Source organism: Aythya ferina, assembly GCF_964211825.1.
Source record: "Aythya ferina genome assembly, chromosome: 1".
In the NCBI taxonomy this organism is placed as follows: Eukaryota; Metazoa; Chordata; class Aves; order Anseriformes; family Anatidae; genus Aythya; species Aythya ferina.
The window spans coordinates 140941685-140967593 of record NC_140296.1 but is presented as its reverse complement, the minus strand read 5'-3'; the positions used below and the strand labels follow the sequence as shown (position 1 = coordinate 140967593).

General features: G+C 41.3%; 1 protein-coding gene across 26 annotated transcripts in view; it reads left to right on the top strand.

Annotated features, from left to right (window-relative positions):
• CALD1 (caldesmon 1) overlaps nt 1-25909 on the top strand; it is a 197281-nt gene that overhangs the window by 96996 nt on the left and 74376 nt on the right. For 17 of the 26 annotated variants that reach the window (XM_084498854.1, XM_084498852.1, XM_084498870.1 and 14 more), the window contains one exon: nt 7975-8086. In XM_084498854.1, the coding sequence (XP_084354980.1) occupies nt 8016-8086 (71 nt within the window). In that variant the 5' untranslated portion in view covers nt 7975-8015. Of the gene's footprint in view, nt 1-6581; nt 7071-7974; nt 8087-25909 lie in introns of those variants that run through there. The other 9 variants (XM_084498853.1, XM_084498850.1, XM_084498867.1 and 6 more) reach the window with 1 other exon arrangement.

Sequence of the window (25909 nt, the reverse complement as noted above, 5' to 3'; positions counted from 1 at the left end):
TAACATGAGAACCAGTGGTTGTGCCAGCAGCTCCCAGCTAAGTGTTGTTTCTTCCTTTGTCTGCTAATGGGAAATGATAGACAAATGTCTCTGAGGATCAGGGGTGGGACCTGTATATGCAAATCCAAATGTCAACAGAAAGCTCTGCCTGACTCTTATGTCAATGTGCAGTAGGAGAAAGATGAGGAAGGAAGTGAAAGGAGTGGAAAAGGCATACTGACACTCAGCCTGCCTGAGGGAATAAAGGCAAATGGTAACTTTCCATTGCAACTGGCTGGCTGTGAGATAATAAGTCTTGCTGCTGCATGCATTTTATTATATTGCAGTGTTAGCAATAGCAAGCTGGGTGCTTGCTAGCACCTCCAGGATGGTGTAGTGCTCCTTTCCCACTGCTGAATTAGATCATTAATATGAGAGATGGGCTGAAACAGATACCTACAGCTTCAAAGGCTGTTTCAAAAGTTACCCAAGCAGATATATTTAAAGGCCTGAGCCTTTCAGGTGCAGTTCCAAGTCGTGAACTGGCATGGACAATGTCCTATGAAAGGCTGCATGTCAGTGTTTCCCTGTTATTCACGTGGGGGTTGGAACCAGATGATCATTAAGGTCCCTTTGAGTTCCTTTATTCCAGGTTGTTCACTGGCTTTTCTTCACAGATTCAGTGGTTTGGATAAGCCCATGTAGATGGAAGTGAAGCAGTCTGAGAACAGAAACTCAGAAACTTTGACTTGGAAAAACCTCCAAAAATATCTATTTATTTATTTATTTCTGATGCTAAGTGTGAACTGCACTTACTTGATTGGTTTGCTAATGATGAATTTTCATTGGAAGTTCGAAGAAGTCTTTAATGTTCCTTCCAAGGCAAATCATTGTATGATATGATAGAGTATATCTTCTGTATATGTAAGTAAGTACAAGAGTTCATTATCTGCAGTCAACTTGAATATTTGGCCAAAATTACAGTAGTGATTAGAGATCTCGTTTTACATGAAGAAAAAAACAAAACAAAACAAAAACAAAAACCAAAAAAGCATTTATGGAGAAAAGAAAAGCCTCTTTAAACATAGGCTTTGCTGTTGGTAATATATAATTGCCAATCATATCCAATGTTGCAGTTTAAAGAACGAGCATATATGAGGTCTGACAAAGGACAAATCAATCCATTGAATTCCGCCTTTTGACTTCAATGCAATTGTGCTTGTTTCTGAAAGATATGAGTGTCACTGAATGCTCCTAATACAAAATTAAAAGGGAAGTGGGGAAAATCATTTCCAAATGCTTTCTGACAGATTTTCATAGAAAACAGATTTATTTGTTTTGACTGAAGATAGATTAGGGAACTCTAATTCTCCCAGATATTGCAGGAGAATGTTTGTCATATCTGTGTTTCATGGATGCCAGATTAAACAAGTTACACTTGGACAACAAGTGTAGCTCTTTGAGTTACTCTCAGCTACAAAAAGGGCAACAAAGTTGTTCTGGTATCACATTTGGGGTAAGGGAGGCAAGAAAAAAGAGGGAAGTGGTATCTATCCTATATCTATCCTATAGATACAGTGGATGTTGTAGCATGAAGCTAAGTGAAGTAAATATTCTTCATGCTTCTTACTGACCATTCTTTTATTGACATTTTAAATGTCAATAAAGGTCCACACCTCCAAGCCAGGGATTTTGGACAGATGACATGGAGACAGATGGGAAAATGAGATATCCAACTTAATGGGGTACAACTCACAAAGCTGCTTGCAGTCTCAGTTTATGTTGAGATTTAATGAGACACTTGATCCTTTTTGTAGGAATACCAAAAAGAAAGAGGGTGATAACAGAGTAACTGGGTTTTGTGTTACCACTTGATCCTGCAGTGAGAACGGCTTGGAAGTCAGAGCCCCAGCTTCATGTATGCAGAAAAACCGTGTAGTTGGGCTGGAAGCCCTGCCTTTCTTACCCATCTATAGGAAAGGCTCAGAAAGAATTTCCCTTTATCTTTGGGTGTGGCTTTTTTTCAGTACTAATGTTACAGATGCATCTAGTGCCTGTGACTGAAACCAGGGCCTGGTTGTGCTTTAGCATGCTGCAAATCCACAGTGAGACAAATTTGCAGTCGGCAGAGATGGTATACGGACTCACAGGCACAAATCTGGCTAAGGCTTGGTCTCTAAGGCCATAAAGTAAATCAGAGGTAGAACTGAACAGGAGTATCCACAGTTGCTGGATTCACTCTGGATGCTAGGCAGTGGGCCATGCTATTTCATTGCCCTCCCTGTTCTGTACTGTGTTATTTCAGTTCTAAAAATGCCAATTCTCTTTGTGCCATTCCTGCCTTCAGCTGCTCAGGATGCAAGAGAAAGAGACAAGGAACTGGTTATGGTTTCTTTTATGAAGGAACTGGGTATCATCCTTTTTTTCTAATCTAGCCCTTTTCTTTGCTTCCTTTGGGTCCTAAAGTTTCTACCAGCTTCTGCGGAACCATGGTCCCACAGCCACACTGGTCTGTGCTGGTACCTTGCTCACTTCAACATGAGAGGCTTATTGGGTTGCTAAAGGAAGAGGGATGCACGTGGTGTACAGTTCCACACAGATGATGTGTGTGGCTGTAGATGAGAAAGGAAAATTAGCAGAAAATCTTTCCTGTTACAAAGAAACCTAAGGCTGAGTCCCTTTGGTCCCCTCCAGCCAATGAAACTGTATTCTGCCCTGATTTTTTAATGAATGATATGCCAACCTGCTGAGAGGGGAGTCCGGCAAGCGCTCTGGTCCATGCTCTCTTGCATGGGCAGCAATCACATTTTTCCATCTGCCTAGATGTCTGTGTGAAGGTTGCTCTGGGCATTCATGGCGCCAGACCAGTGAGCGATCCTGCTGTGAGGAAAGGGACATGACTTTCAGGCCATTTGTGCTTGAAGGCCACCAAGGGGAAATCTGCAGTTGTTCCTCTGTGCTGGGAGGGACAGGAGATGGCATGTGCTTGCACAATGCTGTCACCAGACGCGGCCGCCTTGCAGCCCATGTGCAATATGCAGCCGTGCTATATTAGGGAATGTGCTCTGGCTTGATGTTTCTTGGCTCTGCTAGGTGGAAGCTGGTACACAGGCTGGCATAAACTAGGTTGAGTGCTCATTCTGTGTAATGGAAAGGCGACTGGCAGGTCTAGAAAGAAAGGCATCTCCGTTGGCTAAAGACCTGAGTAGCAGTCTGCATTTTCACTTCCTTTTTATCAGTCTAGCTCATCTGTTTTTAAGGCCCACTGGGTGCTGGGTTGTCTCTGTAATCACTGCTGGGGACAGGGTGAGGACAGAATTAAACCTGAGCCAGAGCAGGAGGTTATTTAGCTCTTCATAATGGAATTAAATAGCTGTGTGGTTTTGTGTGCATTTCCACTTAGCCAATTTACTCTTTGCCATCGAAAAGTACATTCCTGTTGGTTACTGTTAAAGTATCATGTCATATATTTACAATTACTGTGCATTCGTCTGATTTTCCAATTGCTGAAAGCTGCAAGAAGACAATTTTAAACTCTTCCACGGGATGAGGAGGCATAAAGGGGAGATGGATTTGCATGCGTGTGTTTTGTACCAGAAGGGATTAAATGTGTCTGTCCTTGAAGGAAGCACTTTTTTGCAAGACAATGAAAAACTCAACAAATTTTAGCAATAAACCCTTGTCAACTGAAGATCAAAGGCACTATGTGAAGTGCAGAGATAAAAAGGACAGAGGCTCTGGTACTGCTTTTGAAATAAAGAATGTTTACATGGGGAGATGGTGTTATTTTCAGGGCACATACTTTACTATAATTCTGGTGCAAGTAATGCGATGATGCTGGTAAATGTTGTAGGTAAGCTGCTTTGCTTATCTGTCCTTTTTTAGTTTTAGCATCTCTTCAGAAACACTACAGGGTTCATCAAACATCTTGTTACCTAAAGCTTCAATCTCAGAATCAAAAGAGAGGGACCCTAAAAAGACCCCTGCTTGTGAGACTATAGAAAATCCAAGGTCCAGAGCAAAAATTACCTTCAAGAGTTTCTGAGAGGAATATATAAAAGAAAAGGCAAGACCAAAGATTTTTGCAATATTTTCCATAAGTTCCTCCTTTGAGTCTGGTGGTGGGAAACTCATGAGAGTTCACTTCAGATTCGTTCAGTAATATTACAGTTGTGCTAAGTTCGAAATAGTGCTTAGAGTCTTGTTTTGATGTAAGAGCAACATAATGCCAATTTTTGTGGTGCACCTTTTCACAATACCAGTAGCCACTATTCCGTCAGTTTGTGTATATATGTGGATATCAAGGGAATGGAACTGGTGAAACAGTTTCAGATATCTTCTTCTATTTGCTAAAAAAAAGAAAAAAAAAGTGTTCATTATAAGTTGTTGACTTATGGTTGAATCCGGTTAAAAACTTGCCTGCTAAAAAATCAGAAAAAAATAAAGGTAATACAAAAAAATTTTCCATCATAATTCTAAAACCAAAATTTTTACTTTTATAATAAAAATGAAGTAGTTTTTTGAGGTTGAGTGTAACATTACATGTGAACTGAAACTGTTTTCTTAGGGACATTTTCCTCTTGTGAGAAGAATGAAACTCTGTTGGTCTGACACCAAATGATTTAAAATGTTTAACAGAAAAAAAATGGATACAAAGAATAAAAAAAAAAATAATTTATTTACACACCTTTGATCAGGAAATATGGATTCTGTGTGCTGATTAACTCTCTAGATTTGGGAAGGTCAGAGACACAGAGACATTTTCACATTTGTCTCTGAAGGCAGGCCCTGGAGCCATGTGGAATGTTATGCTTTGACCCGGGATGTTTTCACTCATGACCAATTTTTATTAAAAAAAAAAAAAAAAAAAAAAGGAACATCAAAATGTGCACACTCCCAAAAATAGTTTGTAGGAAATATTTCAAATAATTGGTACCTTCATCTATAAGCAAAGTGATTTTTGAATCTTCTGAGGCTAGAAGACTTTGAGAAACTGCAATTTTATGAAACTTTTCTGTGGAAACAGGAAACATTTTTAGAGAGACTGATTTTGATGAAGTTACTGTCTTGTAGTTTATAGAGGCTGAAAGATAACTTGTTTTGTGGAAGGCAGTGAGCAGCACTGAATGGCTGACTTCTTTAAGTGGACTGTCTGTCGGATAACTCTTCTTCTTGCACTTCACTAATTAAATGTCGTAGTGTTAACCTGACCTTAGTTTCCTGAGTACCCTTCTGATTTTTGAGGTGATTTGGCTTGGAAGTCATCTGAATGCCACAAAGTGGCCCTCTGTCCATGGAGAGGAGGCAGCACACTCTAACAGACCTGAGACGTGCTCCCAAGAGATCCACTGATGTGAACTGCACTGAACATCAGGAAAGCACCCAGAAGATGGAGGAAGGTTGTTGCACCAGGGAATATTGCCTGGCTGCAGCACAATCTCACCTGCACCCTGGGAAGAGATGCTGGGGGGAAGAATAGTAGTAGTTTTGAGTTGTTGTGCATCCTCCTCAGTTTTCCTTGTGAGGAAGAGACCCTGAGCTTTTGAAGATGAGAGATGGTGCTGAGGCCACGTGGGAAGGGCAGGGCTGAAGGTGTTGGCTGGGACATTTGCAGAGGGAATGGGGAGGGAATTGGGTACATGGTGTCTGGACTTTTGGGGAGTGAAGGAGTATAGCCCTGTCAGGAGAGGTGGGAAAGAGGTGTACCTCACTGGGTTAGAAGGGATGAAGGTGCACATAAATCAGATGCCAAAGCATGTCTATTTGGGCAGGGAGAGAGAAAAAGAGTTTGGGAATCTCAGTTTCTAGCACATGAGGTGTCAGCCTAGCAGTCAGCTCTGTACTTTAAGGCCCTGTTGGTGACTGCCCTCCGCAGAGCAAGCGGTGCTGCCTGGTGCAGCTCAGCTCCTGCAGGCGCTGTCACCAGCCCTCTGTGCACACAAACCAGGCACTGCTTCAGACTTGCTCTCTGGTGTGTATTGCTCCTCTTTTGATCCTGGTCTTCCAGCTGGGGGGAGCCACATCATTCCTGCAACTTACAGCCCCTCTAGCAAGGGAACTTAGCTGCGTGTGTAGGCTGAGATGAAAACCCTTCTCAGGAGAAAACGGCAGATTTGGTGTGCTGTGCTCTTCAAGGGGTACATAGTGGTAAGGGTAAGCAAATACAAGATTTGAACAAAGGTCTTGTTGCAACTTGCTTGTTATATATATTGTCTAATTGTGCATAAAGAAAAATAAAAAGTGGAGCAGCAATGGTAAAGTTGCTATCAGATTTGCAAAATAAACATTTCCTTTGAACCTCTGCAAAATAACCTCAGCCAGCCAAACATGCAAAAAGTCACAACAACAACAAAATTTTAAATCCCCCAATCCAGAAACAAATGAGAAAGAGAAACACCCTCAGGAAAAGTAAACTAATAAAATAATCTTTGCAAAACCTCTGTCCTCAGCAGTGTTTTCATCTGAAAAAAAGGGGCAGAAAAAGCAACAGATTCCCTTAAGTCATGAGAGGCATTGCTATTGCCAGTGACTTTATGGGGAGGGTGCTTGGACGCTGCACCAGTGGGCAGGGATATAAAGCTGCAAAACAGATCCATATCTGCAAACAGAGCGCTTCAAATAATTCCCAAACGCACCTTGGCTTTGTCTCCCTTCGCACTGCAAGTGGTTACTGAGACCCCTTTGAGTGCTGGTCTGCATCTGCACGCTCGCTCCCTTTGCAGCCGGTCTTGTACTGCCGGGCTGGAAAATGGTGGGGGGGGTCGGGGGGGTGGAAATCCTCCGAGTGCAGCGTGGAGGCTAGGATTGCAGAGGAAGCTGAGGCCTCCAGCCCTGCACAGGAAGCAATCTTAGAGCAGGCCTTAAATGCCAGATTCCAGGCAGAGTTTAACTAACCACTGACAGCTCTGTAAACAAAGCAGGGACAAAAAGAGAACAGCTTTCCCTTTTCTGGTAGTCATTTTTGGTTTGGGGGCTGCAGGGGAATTCTGTAATACTCGGCTTGATGGGATATAAACCAAGGCTGAAAAGGCTTTGTATATGAAGAACTGTAAAGGGGAAAATATTTCATGGACTAAATCATAAAGAAGAAGGTAGGGCACGGGGAAAATGCATGGATTAAACTGCAAAAAATATTGCTACTTTTGGATCTTTGAGAACAATTTATACGTAGCTTGGCTCCTCCTGGGTGGTATTTAAAAGCTCTGATTTTTTTATTCTTTTTGCTTTTTTTTTTTTTTTTCTTTTTTTCCTGTATCTTTTTCTCTTTTTGCTTTTTTCCTTTCATTTTTTCTTTCTTTTTTTTTTTTTTTTATTTCTTCTTTTTTATTTCTTTTTCCTTCATTCTTCCTTTCTGTTTCCTCTTCTCTTTTCTCTTCTCTTCTCTTCTCTTCTCTTCTCTTCTCTTCTCTTCTCTTCTCTTCTCTTCTCTTCTCTTCTCTTCTCTTCTCTTCTCTTCTCTTCTCTTCTCTTCTCTTCTCTTCTCTTCTCTTCTCTTCTCTTTTTTTTTTTCCTCCTTTCTCCTTTTTTGAAGGGGGGGATGGGGACAGACAGACGGGGGCAAGCTTTTGCAAAACTTTTCATTATCTGTGCTGTTAGAGAAAACAAGAAATCTCTTGTGCAGCATTTTTACTACTTCCAGTAAAAACTGGAAGCTTAAAGTTAAAATCCTGCTGAATTGTTGCTTTTGTTTGTAGGAAAAGACCTGTGACGTTACAAATAGCTAGTCTGCGGCTAGCAGATGTATACAGTCCTTACTTAAAGCATGTTGATTTAATTTTAACTAGGAAACTAAACTCAGGCATGGGCTATGTTTATCCTACAAGGCATTTCATTAATCTTGTTTATCTCAACAATACTGAGGAAGTTACATTTTTTGATAGAAAAAGAAAATTGTTACAGTGAAGTTAAGAAAGCAAAACAAAACTAAGTGGACTCAGTTGGTTAAATGCATTCATTGTGTTTTCTCTCTCATCTGAGTGGTCATCTCCCTTTTAGGTTTGGATCCTTCCAGAGCTCTGAACACTTGAACACCCACCATGGATGACTTTGAACGCCGCAGAGAACTCAGGAGGCAAAAGCGCGAGGAAATGCGCCTTGAAGCAGAGAGGTGAGGTAGTATGTATGGAAAATGGTGCTGGTGACTTGACTTTTATTAGCAGTGGCTTTGAGGATTTCTGTCTTAAACTCCAAAGAATGCTGCAGCTAACCAAAGAGTTCTTGCTAAAAATGTATGCTGAATGGCTTTAGTTAATATCATGGGAGAAATTAGAAGTCAGTGGTGTCTGATGCCTAAATCCCTTAGGCTGTTATAAATGACCTGGCTCCCAGTTATTTTGTTGTATGAATGAATGTAAACAGTGAAGGTGAACTATGGAAATATGAAATTATTGATAGGAAAACTCATGCTCAAATGCTGTGTGTTTGCTGTACAGAAGTTTTTGTTTGTTTGTTTGTTTGTTTTCGTGTGTGTGTGTTTCTAGACACAGCTAAAATTATAGGATCTCAATTGAAAGATAAAACACCCTTGGTGTATGTGGTATTGCATATCTGTGATTTGTGTGCCACTACTGTGCAATTGGTATTATCTTTTTAGTGCCTATCATTATTTATTTACAGCCACTTCACATGGACAATAAGGGCAGCATTTGCTACTGGTTATTACAGATTTACTTTGGTGCAAATGAGAACAGAACCTGACATAGGTACAATGATGTCCATTTATGAAAAAAGCATGAAAATATTTGGAATGACATTTCTTTAACCCCATTTCGTATTTGTACAGTTCCATTTGCTTTAATGGAATTTCCTAATTTTTACACTGGAATAAGTAGGGAGAAAGTCAGGCTCTACTTTTGTAGTTTCTTTCTTGTCGTTTTGTAGTTTCTTTCTTGATATAAAGATTTGATGTAGTTTATTAACACCACAATGATTAAAAAAAACCACAAACTACAACACAACAACCAACAACCAACAAAAACAGCTTGGTTTTAAGTGTATTTTGTTCTCATTTTTGTGTTTAGTTTTGAATATGGTCTTCATTTTTTATTTTTTATTTTTTATTTTTTTTTTGCTTTTGGAAAGCAGCAGTGCTGCCTGCAGATAAATAAACTCACATGAAGCATGGTGGCCAAAGAGAAATGAGGTAGTAACCTCCCTTTGCAAAACTCAGTATCACCTGGTCAGCGACTACTCCCAAAAGGCAGAGGGGCAAATGTGCCGTGGCACTTAGAGAACTTCTTACCCCAGAAAGTTCCTCTCTAGGCCTGTGGTGATGTATTTTGGTTGGACAGCGTGGGAGGAAATGCAGAGCCTGTGCCAGCACTAGCCTGGTCTGCTGGGTAACCAGATCTGCTGCATCTAGCGGTATCTGGCTTGCACTTCCTATCACAGTGTTCATTTAAGCAGAAATGAGATGAGATGAAATGAAGGGAGGTTTGTGCTGTAGCCGTTGATGTGGGCACAAATGCTGGGCGCATGCACCAGCTGGAAAGAAGTTTGCTGTTTATCTGAGAAGTCAGAAACACTCAGATGTATTGCATGCTGGAGGTCTGGACTGAGGCCCATTTACACTCAATGTACATTCACTCCATATGCATCCATTTTAGCAGATTTTTAACAGCGCTATATAATGAGAACACATGGTATTTATATACTTCTAGTATACTTCTACTTAAAAAAAACAACAACACACTTTTAAAGGGAAGGCTGAGAGTTTAAGGTTTATTGCTAGTCCATGTATCCAGATGCCTGCAGAGGATTCTGGGGTGTGTAGTCTGAGAGTTATTTTCTACCATGGAAAAATGTTACTTGAACTTCCCTGTGATACTGTTCAAACTCTTCTTCAAAAGCATGCTGAAACTGTGGAGTGATCTGGGCACCAGTGATGTGGTGGGACCAGCTTGTGGATGCAATGACAGCTGCAGGGGCTAGGGATAAAGGGATCTGTCCTTGTTGTCCTAGAAATAGAAATACAGTACTTCCAGTCACTGTGTAACACACAGGCTAGGCTGTCCCTGTTCATGCATGGAGAAACCAGAGCTCTAGGGAGACAAAAGTCACAGTGGTGGCCTTTGAAGGACCTTGTCCCTGGGGAGCCCTGAGGGTGATGGCTCTGCCTCACTACGTGATCGGGAAGTCAAGTGCTTGAGCAAGAAAGTGATAGCCTCTGAGGTGGGAAACAGCCCCAGCCCACCCATGCATCCTTTTGGGAAGTGTTTTTGTGATACCTAAGGCAGCTGTGCTGTTTTTTTTTTTGTTTGTTTGTTTGTTTTTGTGTGGTAACTTTTGTGGAGGAGATGAAATTGATGCAAGCCCGGCTGGAGGAGAAGGGCTTGGGCCTGTTTCCCTGTTTTCTGCTCAGTTGCTGCAGAAGCACTCTGCCCTTTCCCACACATTTGAAGACTTTTAGCAATAAATTCCTGTATGCTAAATCTTGCTGCACTCCCTCTGCTGCTGCCAACTTCAAGCATTCAAGTATTATGAGTCAGACCCCTTGAAAGTCACAAGACTGCTTTAAAAATCTTGAGATCTTAAAAATAATTTAGTCTGGCCTTTTTATTTTGGGTTTGCCTTAGCAATAACAGAGCCTGATTCTCAAGTTTGGATGTGACTCTTGAAGCTGGGACTTCACGAAACCCACCCCAGCAGGGGCAAGGCCGGGGAGGAACTGAGCATTGGTTCTGCCTGCATAGCAAATTAAGCTGCAGGCAGCAGGATTTAGGCAGTTCTTAACAGACAAATGTGTAAAACTGGACTATTTTTGGTGAAATCACCTTTTAGGGATTTGGACATCACTTTCACTTTTAAAAATATGTCTGCAACATGTTTGTGTACATGTCTTTTCTCCTACTTTAAACCACAGCAATCTGCTTGCCAGACCTCCCTCGGTCTGAAGGCTTTCAGGTGTTTGATCAGGTGAACAGTGAGTTCCTGGAGAGCAGCACGGGGGCTGAAGGTACACTGTTTGCTCTGAGCATCTATACCTGCTGCACAGGGCATTTCCCTGCACCTCCCCTCAGTGGGCTGTATGTAGCCTTTCCAGGAGGAAGCTGCTGATCGTCAGCATTTCTGCTAAGAGATGGACAGACGAGTGGTTATGTGTAGGCTGTAGCATATTTCCTAGGTCTCCCAGAAACTGTTTAGGTTTCTTGGAGTCAAACAGTAAACCCAGAAGTGAAAACAGCCATATCCAACACTATTTGTAACTCGGCCAGCCGCAGTGACGCATTTTGCCATTTCCTGGGTTAAAGGCGCATAGAGAGTTTATCTTCTCAGCCTGACATCCACGCCCAAGAGAGACCAAGGGTTGAGGATGGCTTATAGCATGCACGGATTCATGGACTCACGTTTGTGAGGGGGGTGAGGGGTGATTTAACACTGTTTTGTCTTCCCCAGAGGCTGCGTGAGACCCCTAGTCAGGGTCCATGTACCATCAGCACCCCAGGTGTCCATCATGCTGGAGCCACTGGCACCTGTCCACTGACATCTGATTTCTGGAGATGCTTAGGGCAAGTCCAGTCTGTGAGGGCTGATGGTAGGCTTTGTTGTTGCTGTTGCTCCCCATTGGAAAGCTGGTGAAAATGGTGCTTTGTTGTGGTGTGTAGCCCCGGCACTCTGGGTTGAGTGCTTAGGAGTGATCCTGAGGAAGCTGCCTTTTTCTTTTAAAGACCAGCAGAGTGGTTCACCCTTGGCACATGCTTTGGCTGGTAGTTCATATCATGGCAGCTCAGTTATAAATGGCTACCAACTCAGAAAGCTAGTGTTTCATCAGCATTTCACACTCTTACCATTTCAAGGTATCCTACATGTCCTGGATTTTCCTCCACAGTCCTGCCATACCCACCCAGAAACTTTTTCCAGCTGGGATTTTTTGGCTTTTTATATTTGCCTGGAATCTCTGGAGGCCTATCAGCTGGTTTGGAGTAGCTACACAGACCTGTCTAGGGGGCATGTGTCCAACGGTGGGCACAGGGCTTGCCCACAGGGTGTCAGGCTTATGGCATGTACTCGGGCTGGCAGGGCCCCAGCAGCTCTTGCACCTCCTGGATGAACAAGACTTTCCAGACACCGGCTGGAAAGCCCAGGACAAAGCATGGCAGTGTTAACTGTTCCAGTCTGCTAGCATTTTACATGTGGGGTGTACTACACAGGTGCAAGGGCAGGGGAAATCAGCCCCTGCCAGCTGTTTGGGTGATGGGGTGTGCTACATCTCTGGAACTGCTGTGGGGGAGAGCTGAGGCTTCATCCTGCTCCTTGGTGGCCAAGGGAGACCTGTGCATTGGCCTGAGCTGGCTGAAGCTTTCCATTGCTTTCAGTGGGCTTTGAATTAACCCCTACCTGAGATATTCTAGCTAGATGACTTATGAGACAATCTCAGTGGCAGCTTTGAAGGAGCTGGATGAACACTTTGCCTTCCCAGCCAAAGGGTGCATACCATGTTGGAATACCAGGGCTGTCACAGAAATGGGTTGCATTTGATAAGGAAAATAACATCTGTATCTAAAGCACGGTGGGCTGATTTCTTTCAACAAATACTACTTGCTGCTTTGTGTTTCTTCCTGTGCAATAAAAGATGTTCTCTGGCCATCAGTCTTTGTCATATGGATGACGTTGTAGCTGACACTGGAAGAATTCAGCCTAGGATTGGGTGGAGTGTGCATGTGTGCACACCCACAGTGAAGCACTGACATGAAACACTTCTTGAAGTGGCAGAAGACCTCCTTCCATGACTTCAGCTAGTTTGAGAGCAAAAATCAGCCCCTTGAACTCTCTAAAGAATAGCTCTCAGGTTAACCTCCTTAGCACATAAGCCATAGCTTTACAATTGTCTGACATACCAGTGCCCCACCAATGTATTTTCACCTTTCCGTGGTGTCAAGGCTCTTTTAAAAATTATACTGGCAAGCCAATCCAGATTGCTTCATTTCTATACCATCACTGCTGCAGACTTTGGGGAGGTGTCAGGGTAAGTGTCAGACGTTGAATCTGAATCACAGTTTTGCTCTGCATAATGTTCTTCCCCAAGGGGTTGCAGGTCATTTCTCAGGGAAGGAGAGATATGGGTCATCTTGTTGTAGAAATACAGTAGAGAGAAATGGTTATCTAGCAGCAAGTCCAGAGTCACTAAAAAGGCTCTCTAAAACCACCCTATTACTTTGTGGGCTGTGTCTCCTGACAAAAGCTATAGCTGTCCTGACTAGAAGACTCATCTCCTAGCAGACCAATAATTAAACATATGATAAAAGTGACAGATTCAAGTGTCATCTACATTTATACTGTAAATAATAGCATTTTAGCATTAATTACTAAAGGCAGTAGTGTTTGTTTTTTTTTTGTTGTTTTTTTTTTTTTTTTTTAACAGTTAAATAACGAAGTCTTTCCAGCTTGTCATTTGAACAGTTTCATAAGGTAGTGTTGTTCAAGTTCATAGTCATAGGTTAGGAAATGTTTGTAGAAATAACCTAGTTACAGACTGGGGATGGAGGCAGCCTGCAGCAGGCTGAAAATCTTCCTGGGGTGTTCAAAGCAACTTCAGTTAAAAGAGGACACATGGTTAATACTAAAACGTATATTGGCACAACTGAAAGAGAAGTAAACTTAATTTAACTCCAGACATGTGAAGGTATGTACAGAACCAGGAAGGCATCTAACATGCCTTTTACTCGTGTGAGTGCTCATGCTGACGCTGGTGTAGCTCAGGTAAGTGTACCAATGGCTCATTCTACAAGTTAAGAATGTAAAGCCTGCAGGATCAGACTGAGTATGTCCTTGCAGAACTTAAAGAGAAGTGTGTTGCTCATCTGGACAGGTAACACAGGAGATACTTGCTACCATGGGGTCTTCATACAGCTGCAGAGCAAGGAAGGGTCATCCTTGTCAGCCACAAAGTAGCCAATTTCTGTCCAAGAGAGCTTAGGTAAGGATAAGTGTGTATCAATATTAGATCAGCATCAAATGACCACAAACAGCTTTTGAAACTGTTTTTTATTCCTGAAATTGAGTTATCTCTGGGATAGAGTGTACATCATTGACAAATGGTAAACAGTGTTAAAATGTTAAAAATAGACAGTTCCTTTTTATTTATCACATAGTTTTTGAAACACTGAGAGTTGCCCATGACTTATTCCTGAATCTCTGGTTCCATTTTTATTAACAGCTTTCAGACATCGTGCTTCAATTCAAGCTTGTGTAACTGAATGACAATTATGATCTTAATACTTTGTAACTCCTTGTAAGTTTTCAAGGAGTGTGTGTTTAAGCGTATAAAAGCTGACTTCATATGCTTAACAACGAATTTCCCAATGTTCATGATTTATTTCAGAATAATACTTTCAAAAATGTCATCTTCTGTCCTCCTGAGTACCGTGCTCTTGTCTAGTCCAGTCGTCTTTTGGTACTAAAACACAAGATGAAGAGGCTTTATCTCTCTTTGTTCTCTTTACATATCCTGAAGTTTCAAGTTCAAGGGTATCTGTTTGTCTTTCCATGAAATGCCATCTAGAAAATGTGAGACATAACATCTTCTGCCCAGGAATTAAATATTTAAAATAATAATAATTTAAAAAATGATTAAAAGTGCATGAGGATTGAGAACAAATTGAGGCAAAGTACTCCAGCTGTTAATCTGTTTTCTGAGCTACTTTGAATTTCAGGACTGGTGGGAAATATTTGGATTGTCTAGGTGAGTTTGACCCTGCATGTTACATCGATCGCTATTCTTGGAGTTTGTTCTTAACCCAGGCAAAAAAAAACCACGATACAGTGCCTCCTTAAAGCCTGCCATACTGCTGTCATTCTCAAGTGAGGGTGGATACTAGACAAATCTGTGCTGTTGTAGCATTTCAGATGCCCTGGAGGTAGTAACCAAACATAGGCAAACATGAGTAGAGTCCTACCTCTTTTTTTTTTTTTTTTTTTTTTTTTTAACAGCTATTGTGCATTTTGAAGATAATATTTTCCTTAAATGTCCTGATGGAGAAATGTTTTATAAAAGAAGCTTTGTTCTTCCAAATAGCCATACATGCAGAATATAAACTTTACTGAGCTAACTCCACTGTAATTCCTAGCAGACAACAAAACAGGCTTCTTAGTATTTCAGATATTAATCTCACATGTGTGTTAAGATTATTCTGTAATTTCTGTACAACACTTACCATACCAGCTAGGCTTTTAGGAGAGTCCAAATCTAGCACCCAGACAGCTGGCAAAATGCCATGTCTTTCACCTCTTTCAGCAAAGTGGAAGGTTTGCTTTGGAAGCACCAAGGAGTGTTAGAAATTCCTGGGTGAAAAGCCCCTCTCCCCAGCATATAGCCAGCTAACCCACCTACCCCAAAGGGAAGTCTACCTTTCTGTTTCCTACTGTGTTTTTATTAACTTTAATTACACTGAAGCCTTTAATGAACTGGATCTTATTTAATTGGCTACTAGATACAGACATTGAGGCGCAGGTTTTGCTGCTTGTAATTGAAAATTTTAGCATGCATATTTAAAAGGGAACCATCTGAGGTGCAGGACCTTAAGGTATTTATCATGGTTTTAAGAATTACTGAGGCATAGGCATTGCACAAAGAAAAACATGAAGGTGAAAGAATGGGGCCTGTGTAGTACAAGCATGTCAGTTGCTGTCCTGTCACATTTATGTGAAAAATAACATCTCTTTAATATCTTATGTGCAATTGGCAGTATGCAGTCAATTAAGCTAGGATAGCCTTCAGCATTCTTGTGGCTGCCCATCTGCCACTGTATCTTCAGTGTAAATTGTATCTACCATCAGAATTGGCTCATACGAAAGACTTCCAGAAACTCAAAATGCAAAAAGCTACATTAACTCAACATTGGCCTAAGGTTTGTGAAAGCACAGAGCTTTTGAACTTCCTGCACCAGCCACAGCTGAGCTGGGTGGTGCCTTTGACTGCAAGTATCTATGTCCTTTGGAGGCTGGCATGGTACCTCAGGTCCCTGGCATCATTTTCTGTCTTTCGGCAAGGAATGCATCAGCCCTCCATGTAGGTTACACTCTATGAAAGCTCAGTTAACTCAGCATGGCAGGGACCAAGACCACTGTCCTAAGACAATCCAGAATAAAGAAGTTTGGATTCTTGGTCCTTGGGTCTACTCTTGTCAGATGCTTTCTTAGGTGGGTCAACCCACCATCTTCGTTTATCTAGACAGATAGTTCTAGTTGGCAAATGAACCTGCAAGAACCATTGATGGTTCTATGGTTCATTGATGGTTCATGCTTGTTAGATTACTAGGCTAGTCTCCCTTCATAAATAAAAACAATCGATCTGTATTTCTTTCTAGACAGTAAGCATTAGATTGAGCTCTCAGCCACACGGTAACTTCCCACATGCTGATGGCCACAACTAGCACAAGAAGAGGGGCTGATTTATTTCATTGTATTAAGACTTGCCAGGTCATAGGATTGTGCATACGCCATTGCACAAATGTATATGCTTATAAACAAGTTGTCTGAAAATTCTGCACCAACCCTTCTTCTCTTGCTTAAAAAAAAAGGCCTTATTACTACTAATAATCAGCAACATTTTTTTTTTTAAAAGAAAAGCAAAAAGAGTACTGTGTTGTTTCCATAACAAAAGAAGATGACAGTTCAATATCCTTGTATCTCAAAAAATATTTTCAGGGAAATACATTGTGCACTGATGTATTCACCCGTAATAATATGTCCTATAGCCTGTATGTGCTTGTTGCAAGCAGCTCATGGCATACACTGTGGTGGTGCAGCCTGCTCATTGATGGGCCACATTGGGCCTTGAAGCTTTTCACGTGGAGGGTTAAGAAGTGCTGCTCTGATGGCTGGTTACTTCTCCCAGCCCTTGCCATGCAGGCTGGTGCAGCCCTCCCTGCTGCTGCCAAAGAGGGAAGGTGGGAGCAAAGCACGTGGGGATGCCCCACGCTGCCGCCATGCTTCAGCACCCGCACCCTAGCCCCAGAGGCTGAACACCACCTGTGGGTGCTGGGGCTGGAGATGACTGGGGCTGGGGGTCCTGAGCCCAGGTGCCAAGGTCCATGTGGTGACACAACATTGCATCTGCAAGAGGTGTGGAGTACAGGTTGCTGTAGAAAGGAGAACACCAGAGTTAATTTGCTCCTTTGCTCTAAGCAAAAGAGAGCAACTGAAAATCAGTCTCTAAAACTTACAATTTCCAGACTTGGATGCAAATGATCTCTTAACTGTTACATTACAATGTCTTCTTTTTAGTAAATAAGAATGTCATTATACTTGTTGCTCTATTGTTTCACTATTGTTCAGGAAATAGTGGGCTCAGAAAGATAAAAGTTAGTTAGGCACAAAAGAAACTGTAGTTATTACCCAACTATGAGACTCTTTCAAGAGTGACATGAAAATGAGTTTAGCCAGTGGGTTTCTCATTTGGTCAATTAGATCCTGCATTTTTGGCTTTGTGCATACAAACAAAGCTTTAATTACTGAGGATAAATGTTTATGAGCAGCTTTATTTCTCTCATGATGACTTACTTATTAGGTTGCACTCAACAAAGAAATTCCTTCTTGCCAGCAGATTGTCCTTGTGTGATCAAGGTCTTTCATGAGACATCAGATGGATGTGCTTCTTGGACAGCTTAATTCATCAGCATGCAGCTCAAGAAACATTCCTGCCCAGAAATAAGGTCGGAGGGAGGTCAACTGCTCCTTAAAAAAGAAGTCTGGTGACAGCACAGTCCCTATGGATGCTGGCATGCAGCACGACTAGAGGGCTGGTTGATAGAAGTGGTACAGCTACAGATGAGAAAGACCAGTAGCTGTGTAAGCCTTGTGGTTGGGTCCTTCTCTTCCTGGGGAGCAATGAGGGTGATGGGAAGTGGAAAAGTAAGCAGGATGCTTCTCTTGTCGTTTATTGGAAAGTATAAACCAATGGGTAATGTATTTGGTAGCTAAAGGTCAGTCTCATCTTGGTTGATATTAAGAAAATATAAATAGATGTTGTTTTTCTCTCCTTTATGTCAAAGCCTGTTGGTTGGTCTAAATAAACTTGCATATTAATAGCCTTGTTGGGTAGGACTTTGCTGGATATTCTGTTGAAAAATGGTCAGCGAGTTTGACATAGAAAATCAAAGGAAGGCTGTCACTCAACATCTAGTTGGGTCTGTCTTTTTGCTTAAAACAAACAAACAAAAAGCAGTCTTTACCCAATTCTTTTACCTGACATTTGCTGAAAACATGCTTTGTTTTTTTTTTTAAGGTAGCTCTTAACCTGTTTTCAAGGGAGACAAAATCTAAAAGCCAACACTAAGGACTGCTCTGGGAAGAAGTTATCTTCTAGGCAGACCACATTCTTGTGCTGGGGCCATAAGAACAGTGTTGAAAAATTGGTACTGAAAAGAAGGGCTCCTTCAGTCATTTTAAGTGAATCCTCCATACTAGTACTTTCTTCTTCCACCAGCATGAGACAGCATCTTGTCTACTGGCGTTTAAACTGGTTCACTCAAACAAGTGCTTCTTTCTTTGTTATCTCTGTATGACACAAACCTGATGCAAATCATGGTAAAATTTTAAGTCAATTAAATGCACACAGTGGAAAGTAACCAAATTACTGTGGCTGAAGTTACCACTTGTCAGCTGAGCCTCTTAAAATGGAGGTATCTTACTGTGAAACAGTGAGGAAGGGTAAGCCTATTTATGTTTAGACTGTGAGGTTTGCATAGATTTAATTCACTTGAGGTAAATGTCTGCAACTTCTGTGTACACACAAGGCTTTTGTGACCAAGATAAGGTGCATTGGTGTTGGACTGCCTGATAAGGAACCTGTGTTGATCTTCAGTGCTGACATTTTCCATGCAAATCTGTCTTCTCTTACAGTTGCTTGTGTCTGCTGTTAATGTGGATCTGCAGAGAGATGGGAGGTTATAGACAGGGAATCTCAGAGGCTGACCTTCCCATGCCTTCATGTTACCATGTCGTTTGAGGTCAGGTGTAGATCATGGGAAAGCTCGTATTAGGTGAATCAGGTGTCATGCACATCCACCAACTGCTGCTGACCATGTGTCAAGAAAAAGGGAGCTCCAAGACTTTCTGCAAGCCACTGTGGAATCAGCAAATGGCTACAGCTATTCCTAGTCTTGGCAGCAGGTCTTCCTGCAATAGCTTGGAGTGTTACTCCTAGCTGTTTCAGAGGGGTATCCTTCCAAAATGGGGAAAGACTAGAAAGAAAAATCTGAGCAATTTCACTTTTAAAGTGAGAAAAGCACTGCAGGAATATCTAAGAACATATACACCTGCTTACCTGCTTGTTAACAAGATATATAGCTTCTTACCACAAAAGGTTTTCCTATGCATAATAACTAAATTCCTAGAAATGTCTTTTTTTTTTTTTTTTTTTTTTTTTTTTTTAATGGAAGAAGAAATGGTTTTCTTGAGTAAAATCTTGACTTCAGTTAATAGATAGCGCAAGGTAGTTTCACTTATAAAATTGCCAGCTGTCCAATGATAAGGAGAAAATCAGATGCTCTATTTATCAATCTTGGGTATTTCTGAAAGGCGTTATTATAACACACTGGTGAGAATGATACAGGGATGAAGCTAGACACAGAGCAGAATGGCTTCTTAATATAAAGGATAAATGTTTTTCCATCGATTTTTTTTGAACAGAGAAAGGAAGGAGGTGGTATAAACAGCTTTCAGTGAAATGGAACTTTGATGGAAAAACAAAACAAACCTCATAAACCAGGCCACTGTCCAGTGGCCTTTATGCAAATTCAAAAATGTTTTCAGCAAAAACTAGCTATCAGATTTTCACAAAAAGTCTTACACTTGTGAAGTCAACAGTCAAAAAACACTGTCTTGACTCTTCCCACTTATTGCTTTATCCTCTTGTGAGAGGACCATAGCACAAGACTTGAGAGGAAATCCCTTCCGATCATCTGTATGTTGATGCTGTTTGTCCTTATGCCTCCTCATGAGATGGTTTGTATGGCATATCATGCAGTCCCTTGAGATGTCATTCTCAACACCCAGTCTAGTTTTCTTTGCAAAAATAAAATAAAAATATGACTGAACTGCAAGGAAAAAAGTTGTGAGCATTTTTACAGGTAAAATGGCTGAACAGGTATTTTCAGAAGGGTATGGAGTCTCCAGGAACAGCATTGCTTCCTGCACCTGCTAAGCTGAACAGGACTTGCTGCTTTTCAACTTAATTGTCAGCCCATACAAAATGAGAAGCTTTTTTAGGCACCGTTACTCAGAACATTCCCAAGATTCTCCAGCTGGCTATTACTGCACTGTCTTAATAAGGCAGCGCAATAGCCACTGAAGACAAGGAGGTGCTTTTCTAAACACTGGCTACACATGGATTCCTTTTATGGTCCAGCTTGCGCAGTGGGGTATTCCACTGAAGGTCAGCGACATGGATAACAAAGTGCTTCCCACTGCAGCTTGCTTTCTGGGCACAGGCATCATGTGTCTGGTGCCACATGTACAGCCCGCTCCAAGGAAGAGAAAGAAATAGCTGGGTAGGGAAATGTAGAAAGAGGGCAAAAAGAGCATGAGGTACTGTGCTCACCGTGGCTGCAGGATGTAAATATGAATACCATGTGTAGAAAGTATGTGCTTATGCTGGGATGATATTCTGCGAAAAATAAAAAAATTACCCGGAGAAACTTCTCAGTAGGGTTTCAGGGTTCACGTCATCTCATAGCAATACCGAGGGCAAATTTTCATGTCATGCCCATGAATTTGGCTTTTCATTCTTGCAACAAAATGGGATAGCGTGCTAATGACCTTTTCAAACCAGTGAGTTATGATGGCTGGAGGGGTTGTCTGTACTGGAATGTCACAAGATGAATTTGTTTAAGCAAAAGGGTTCTTTAAAATTTTCCCCCCTCTTTCTCTCTGTACAAGCTAGTGAGTGTTTTCCCTCATTAGCATGTAATCATCCTCTTACACTGGAGGGTTGAATAAGTTCCTTCAGGGCTATTGTCTTATTTCTTACCAAAATATTTCAGGGAATGAGTGAGTCATTTCAATAGTTCTAAAGAGAATGAATATATTGGTTATTAATTTAATATGAGAAAAAAACCTACTAAGTAATGAAAATCTCATCATGTTTTGTTAGGCCTGAATGTATGTACAGGATATACATAAATTGAATGAAGAAAATATATCTTAAAGGCACATCAGAAATGTTTAGGCATATTCAATAGGTCCTTAATCTAATTTTTCTTTTGCTGATTATTGTCAGATGGACTAATACGGTACCTAATAAACCATGAAGACAATGAAAGACTTTAATTGTGTCACCAGCTCTGACACTGAGAAAGGAGAAGCACTTGAAGGTGTTGTTTTGGTGACTCACATCTCAAAGTCTAACTTTCTTCATCTGTTTCGCTGTTGTTTCACTGGCTCCATCCTGATTTCACCTATTGTGCTCACATCATACTTACAATGAAATCCGGACGTACTGACTTTGATATCATTATAGGTTGTGCATGTTTGTGGTTACACTGGCTTTGGAGGGAACGTGACTTCTCAGCCCATTGGCTGTATGTTTTTGCTGGATGTAATACCTTGCTTTGAGGACATAACAGCATAAATGCACAGCATTGGAGCAAAGATGACAAGACATACAGTTTGGTTAACAAAAGCTTTTAAACCCTTGCCATTGCCTGCCAATAACAGAATTCTGAAATAGAAACGATTATTAAAGAATATGCTTTAAGGCAGGAGAAAGCTAGGAGGAAAGGGTTGGCCCTCACTTAAACTCAGAGGACCCATTTAGTAGGCTGCGTCATACCTTCGTAGCTGTTCCATGTTATGTGTCATTCAATATTTTAAAACTGGCTATCATTCTTTTCAGTCTGAATCCTGTTTTCAGTGGTTGTGTGTGTTTAGCAATTAGTCTGGATTTAAGGAGTTGGTATAACTGAGAGCAGAGATCATTTGTCCTGTCCTCATTATACTGCTGGAATTAAATATTGGTAAGATGTCTTGGTGACTAGGAATGACTTTTCCGTCACCAACCCGCCTTCCGTTATTTATTGGTTGTTCTTCCCTCTTGGGGAAGAACTTGGGCTGTACCCTGTCATCAGTTTTTAAGCCAAATTCTTTATGGAAGTCAATAGGGAGTCCTGCGCAAAGGGAAATGACATAATGTTGCCCTTTAGTCCTACCTACCGAGAAGCAGACTTGGGAAACATGCACATTTTCCTAATTACCAAGCACTGAATTTACAGCATGTGTTCATTTTCTATCGACATCCGGCAGCTACCCAACATATTGTAAATTGGGACATTTGTATTCAAGACAATTGTTTTTAATAAAAATATTCTGAATGTTGTCTTTATTTGGATTGCATATGGTAAATATTGAGCTCTTCACTGCTCTAAGGTACAGAATATGCCATTTTTACAAGAGACATTGACTGTTCTTTGCTAAAATGTCTCCTTGTCCTACTGGAGTACATAAATAGTTAGTAGGCTGCCACCTTTTGCTCCAGCAGTAACTGCATTTTGCTAGAGATGTGCAGCTCTGTAGTTTGCAATGCACTTTTCATATGAAAGATGCTTCTGTGAATGTAAACTATTATCATCTGAGCTGTCAGCTTTTACAGGAGATGAGTTGCAGGTTCTGTACTTGATGGCCTACTTTTACAGTGTCTTCAAGTTGCTCCTCTGCAGGGCAGGATAAACAGAGTTGCAGAACGGCTTTAAAATGAAGACTTAAAATAGGATAATCTGTTTGCTAGTTAGAATTCAGACTCTTTAAACCTGAAGTGCTTAAGTAGATGAAGGAAGTCTGTAAGCATAAGGTATAAACACAGAGAAAGTTGGCCAGGGGGCACTGCTTCAGAGGTTGCTAAAGGTGATTCCTTTTGTTTGAAAGAGTAAAGAAAGCCCTTTTTTTTTTTTTTTTTTTTTAATGCTATATATGTATATCTGCTTCACCCAGGTAACATGGTAGTGCTGTTCCTTTAGCTTTGTTGATGGGCAACTGAGATTCACTGCCACAACCTAGCAGATGGGATGGATGAATTCTCTCTTCTTGTCTCTTTACTTCTTAGATTTTTCTCCAAGCTGCAGAATTTGGCGAATGATGTTGAAATCACCAGTCCCAGAGTTTTCACCACAGTCATTTTGGTACTGTCTATTTTTAGTAGGGAAAGTCATGAAAAATAATGTTTCATTGTAGGCAGTGAGAATCCACCTCCACAAGTGTTGAGGTCTTTAGATTGCAGGTTGGCCTGCCTCTGTTGTTTACATTTAACAAAAACTCCTTGTACATTTTGTTGCACAAAAAATTGGATGTGAAGCTTTCATTCATCTCTGCCACTCACTGACTGTTGACTTTTGGACATCGATATGGAGATGTTTCAGTGCATGTCCTGGTGATTTCTCAGGTGAGGGAGGATGAGCAGGCTGACAGCCTGATAATGTTGGACTTGGTCGCTGTTGGGTGCCTAGCACCGAGGTGGCATCAGCTGCTTTGCACAGCCTGTAGGGAGTTTGTGGGGCTGCCCCGTTCTTAATCTGCTAAATACTTACAGAAGCTGGAGAGGAGCAACAGCACCTCATTGTAGCCCTTTTCCACTGGATTTTGTGGATTTCCACCTGGTATAGCTTTTGTTTAAGGGTAGGCTGAAGTGTTTTTCAAGTGCCTGTGCAAGCTTTAGAGGCACAGCTTAAATGGTCAGTAGATAGGGCACTTTAACACATTGCTGAGTGTGTGTGTGAGAGAAGGACGTGGAAGACATCTGGAGACTTGTTCTGGCCAAAACTAACAAACATGATGCTGAATTTTTGGGAAAGCAATCAGAAAATAGGGCAGGAATCATACTAGACCCTTTGACTGAAAGTACTTTTCTGCCATTTGTGAACTGGTTTCACGATCTGGGGTAGCAGCTATGGCCATATCAGATTATTATTTTTTCCCTGTTTTTGTCTTACTCCTTTATTTTTATTTATTTATTTTTTTATTTTCTTAAACCAGAGCCATGTCCCTGTTTCTTGTAAATGTGCCTTTGTCATCATGGGTTTAGGCTGTCATAACACATTTTACCTCAAGCTCCATCTTTAATCACTTAGTGGCAGACCTGGGAATAGAAGCCACATCTCAGCCACGAGACCGCATCGTCTCACCGAGGCAGAGAACAGCTGTGAGCTTTCTTACAGAGCAGCCTGCTCTGCAGTTTACCTGCAAGCTGTATTTTGGGCATCTCGTAAACTGGGGCAAACACAACCTCACCTTTTAATAGAGGGCAATGTGAGTCTCAAAAGATACAGGACTGCTTGCGGTGTTATTTATGCAGAGGAGGGGAATGTGGCAGTTGAGCCTGTACATTTAGTAAGCACTGTGAGCAGATAATAAGTTAAGACTTTCAGGGAAAAAATTAAGTCACTTATGTAATTCAACTCCCTTTGCTAGACTTCCTCCTTCCTAGCCCCACTCCCCATTATTTATCAATTAAATATGGCAGGAGTAGTGAGCTGCTGACCACAGAGTTGGGGAGGGGGTGAAATAACGGTTATTATCCTGTTCCAAAAGCCATAATGCTGGATACCAGAAAGAATGAGAGTCAGATGTAGATGCTGCTGTTGAGTTGCCATTGGTAGAACAGAATGTACTGTACTATCCAGCCATGGTCGCTGCTTTGTCTAAAACCATATACTATGACTGAAATGTGGATGTCAGTCTGTAGCACTTGTGTGGTTTATAGGCTCCTTGTTATGTCGCTAAACTGTGTGCAATAGATTAAACTGCCATTAAAATTCCATGTCTCAAAACAGTTTATTTTGCTGTGCTAACTCTCCTCTGCTTCCACGGAGAGTTATATGCAAGTGAAGACCCTTATCATTTAGGCAGTGGTTCCTGTTTTTTATTCCGTCTGTGGACAAAATTCTTACTGGTTTACCCTTAAAAAAAGGGGGGGTGGGGTGGGAATTTTGGTGTCTAGGAGCTAGAAAAGAGTACTGGAAACTGGAAAAGCTATCCCAAATCCTTTTTTACAAATGGAATTGCTGAGGAGGGAAGGAGGGAAAGTTCTACATTTCCTGCAAGGCAACAATGAGCAGCCCTGGTTTTCTCCAGATGGAGAAAACTCTCTGAAGTGGTAAATTGTTCCATGAAGAAATAAGGGTAGAGGCCTTGCATACTGATACTGAGCTGTGAACAGCATGTCCTGAGAGAGCTGGGGAACAGGGCAAAATGCTCTCTGTTTCTGGGGGGAGACAGGGTCGATGTTACCACTGTGAAACATGTGCTGCTGCAATGGGAATCATTTTGCTGCTTGGGTTCTCCCTGCATTAGTTAAATCATCCTTAGCAACCCCTCTTTCTGCTATGCTTAACTTCAAACCAGTGGTGTTTCAGTACTATCTGGAGTCACAAATTAGAAACCAGCACCAAAGATTTGAACTGAGTATGAACTCAAAATTAGTTTAAGCTGTTATTCTTTTCTTGAAATGAAACTCAGTCCAAAAAATTACTTTAAAAGTCTCCTTTTAATTCAAATATTAATTTGAATTGAAGGAGCCTGACCCAAGCCAAACCAAACCTGAGCTTACAAATATACATCACTCGACCTTCATGATCAGAACTGCACCACAAAGTCCATTACATATAGGCAGTGAAAAGAAAGGCCTCTGGTCCAAAATTCTTGTAGTCTAATGGGGCCTACTACCATGGGCTATCTCTGCAAAGTCTCCCATGGATTTCAACAGTATATTCACAAATAAATTGCTTTTTAAAATTTGCTTTGCCTCATTGGAAGCTGAAGGCAACCAAGACAGTAGGATTATATGGGCATGACTACTGGGAGTGATTACCTCCTCTTTCTTTCAAGCTCTGCATGTCATCCCTATCTGTCCTTTCCTCTCTGTTCCCATTCTGTTCTGAATGTGAAATGCCTCAAAGCTGGGGTCGAAGCTCTCCATGTGAGCCAGCAACTCCTTACTTGCATA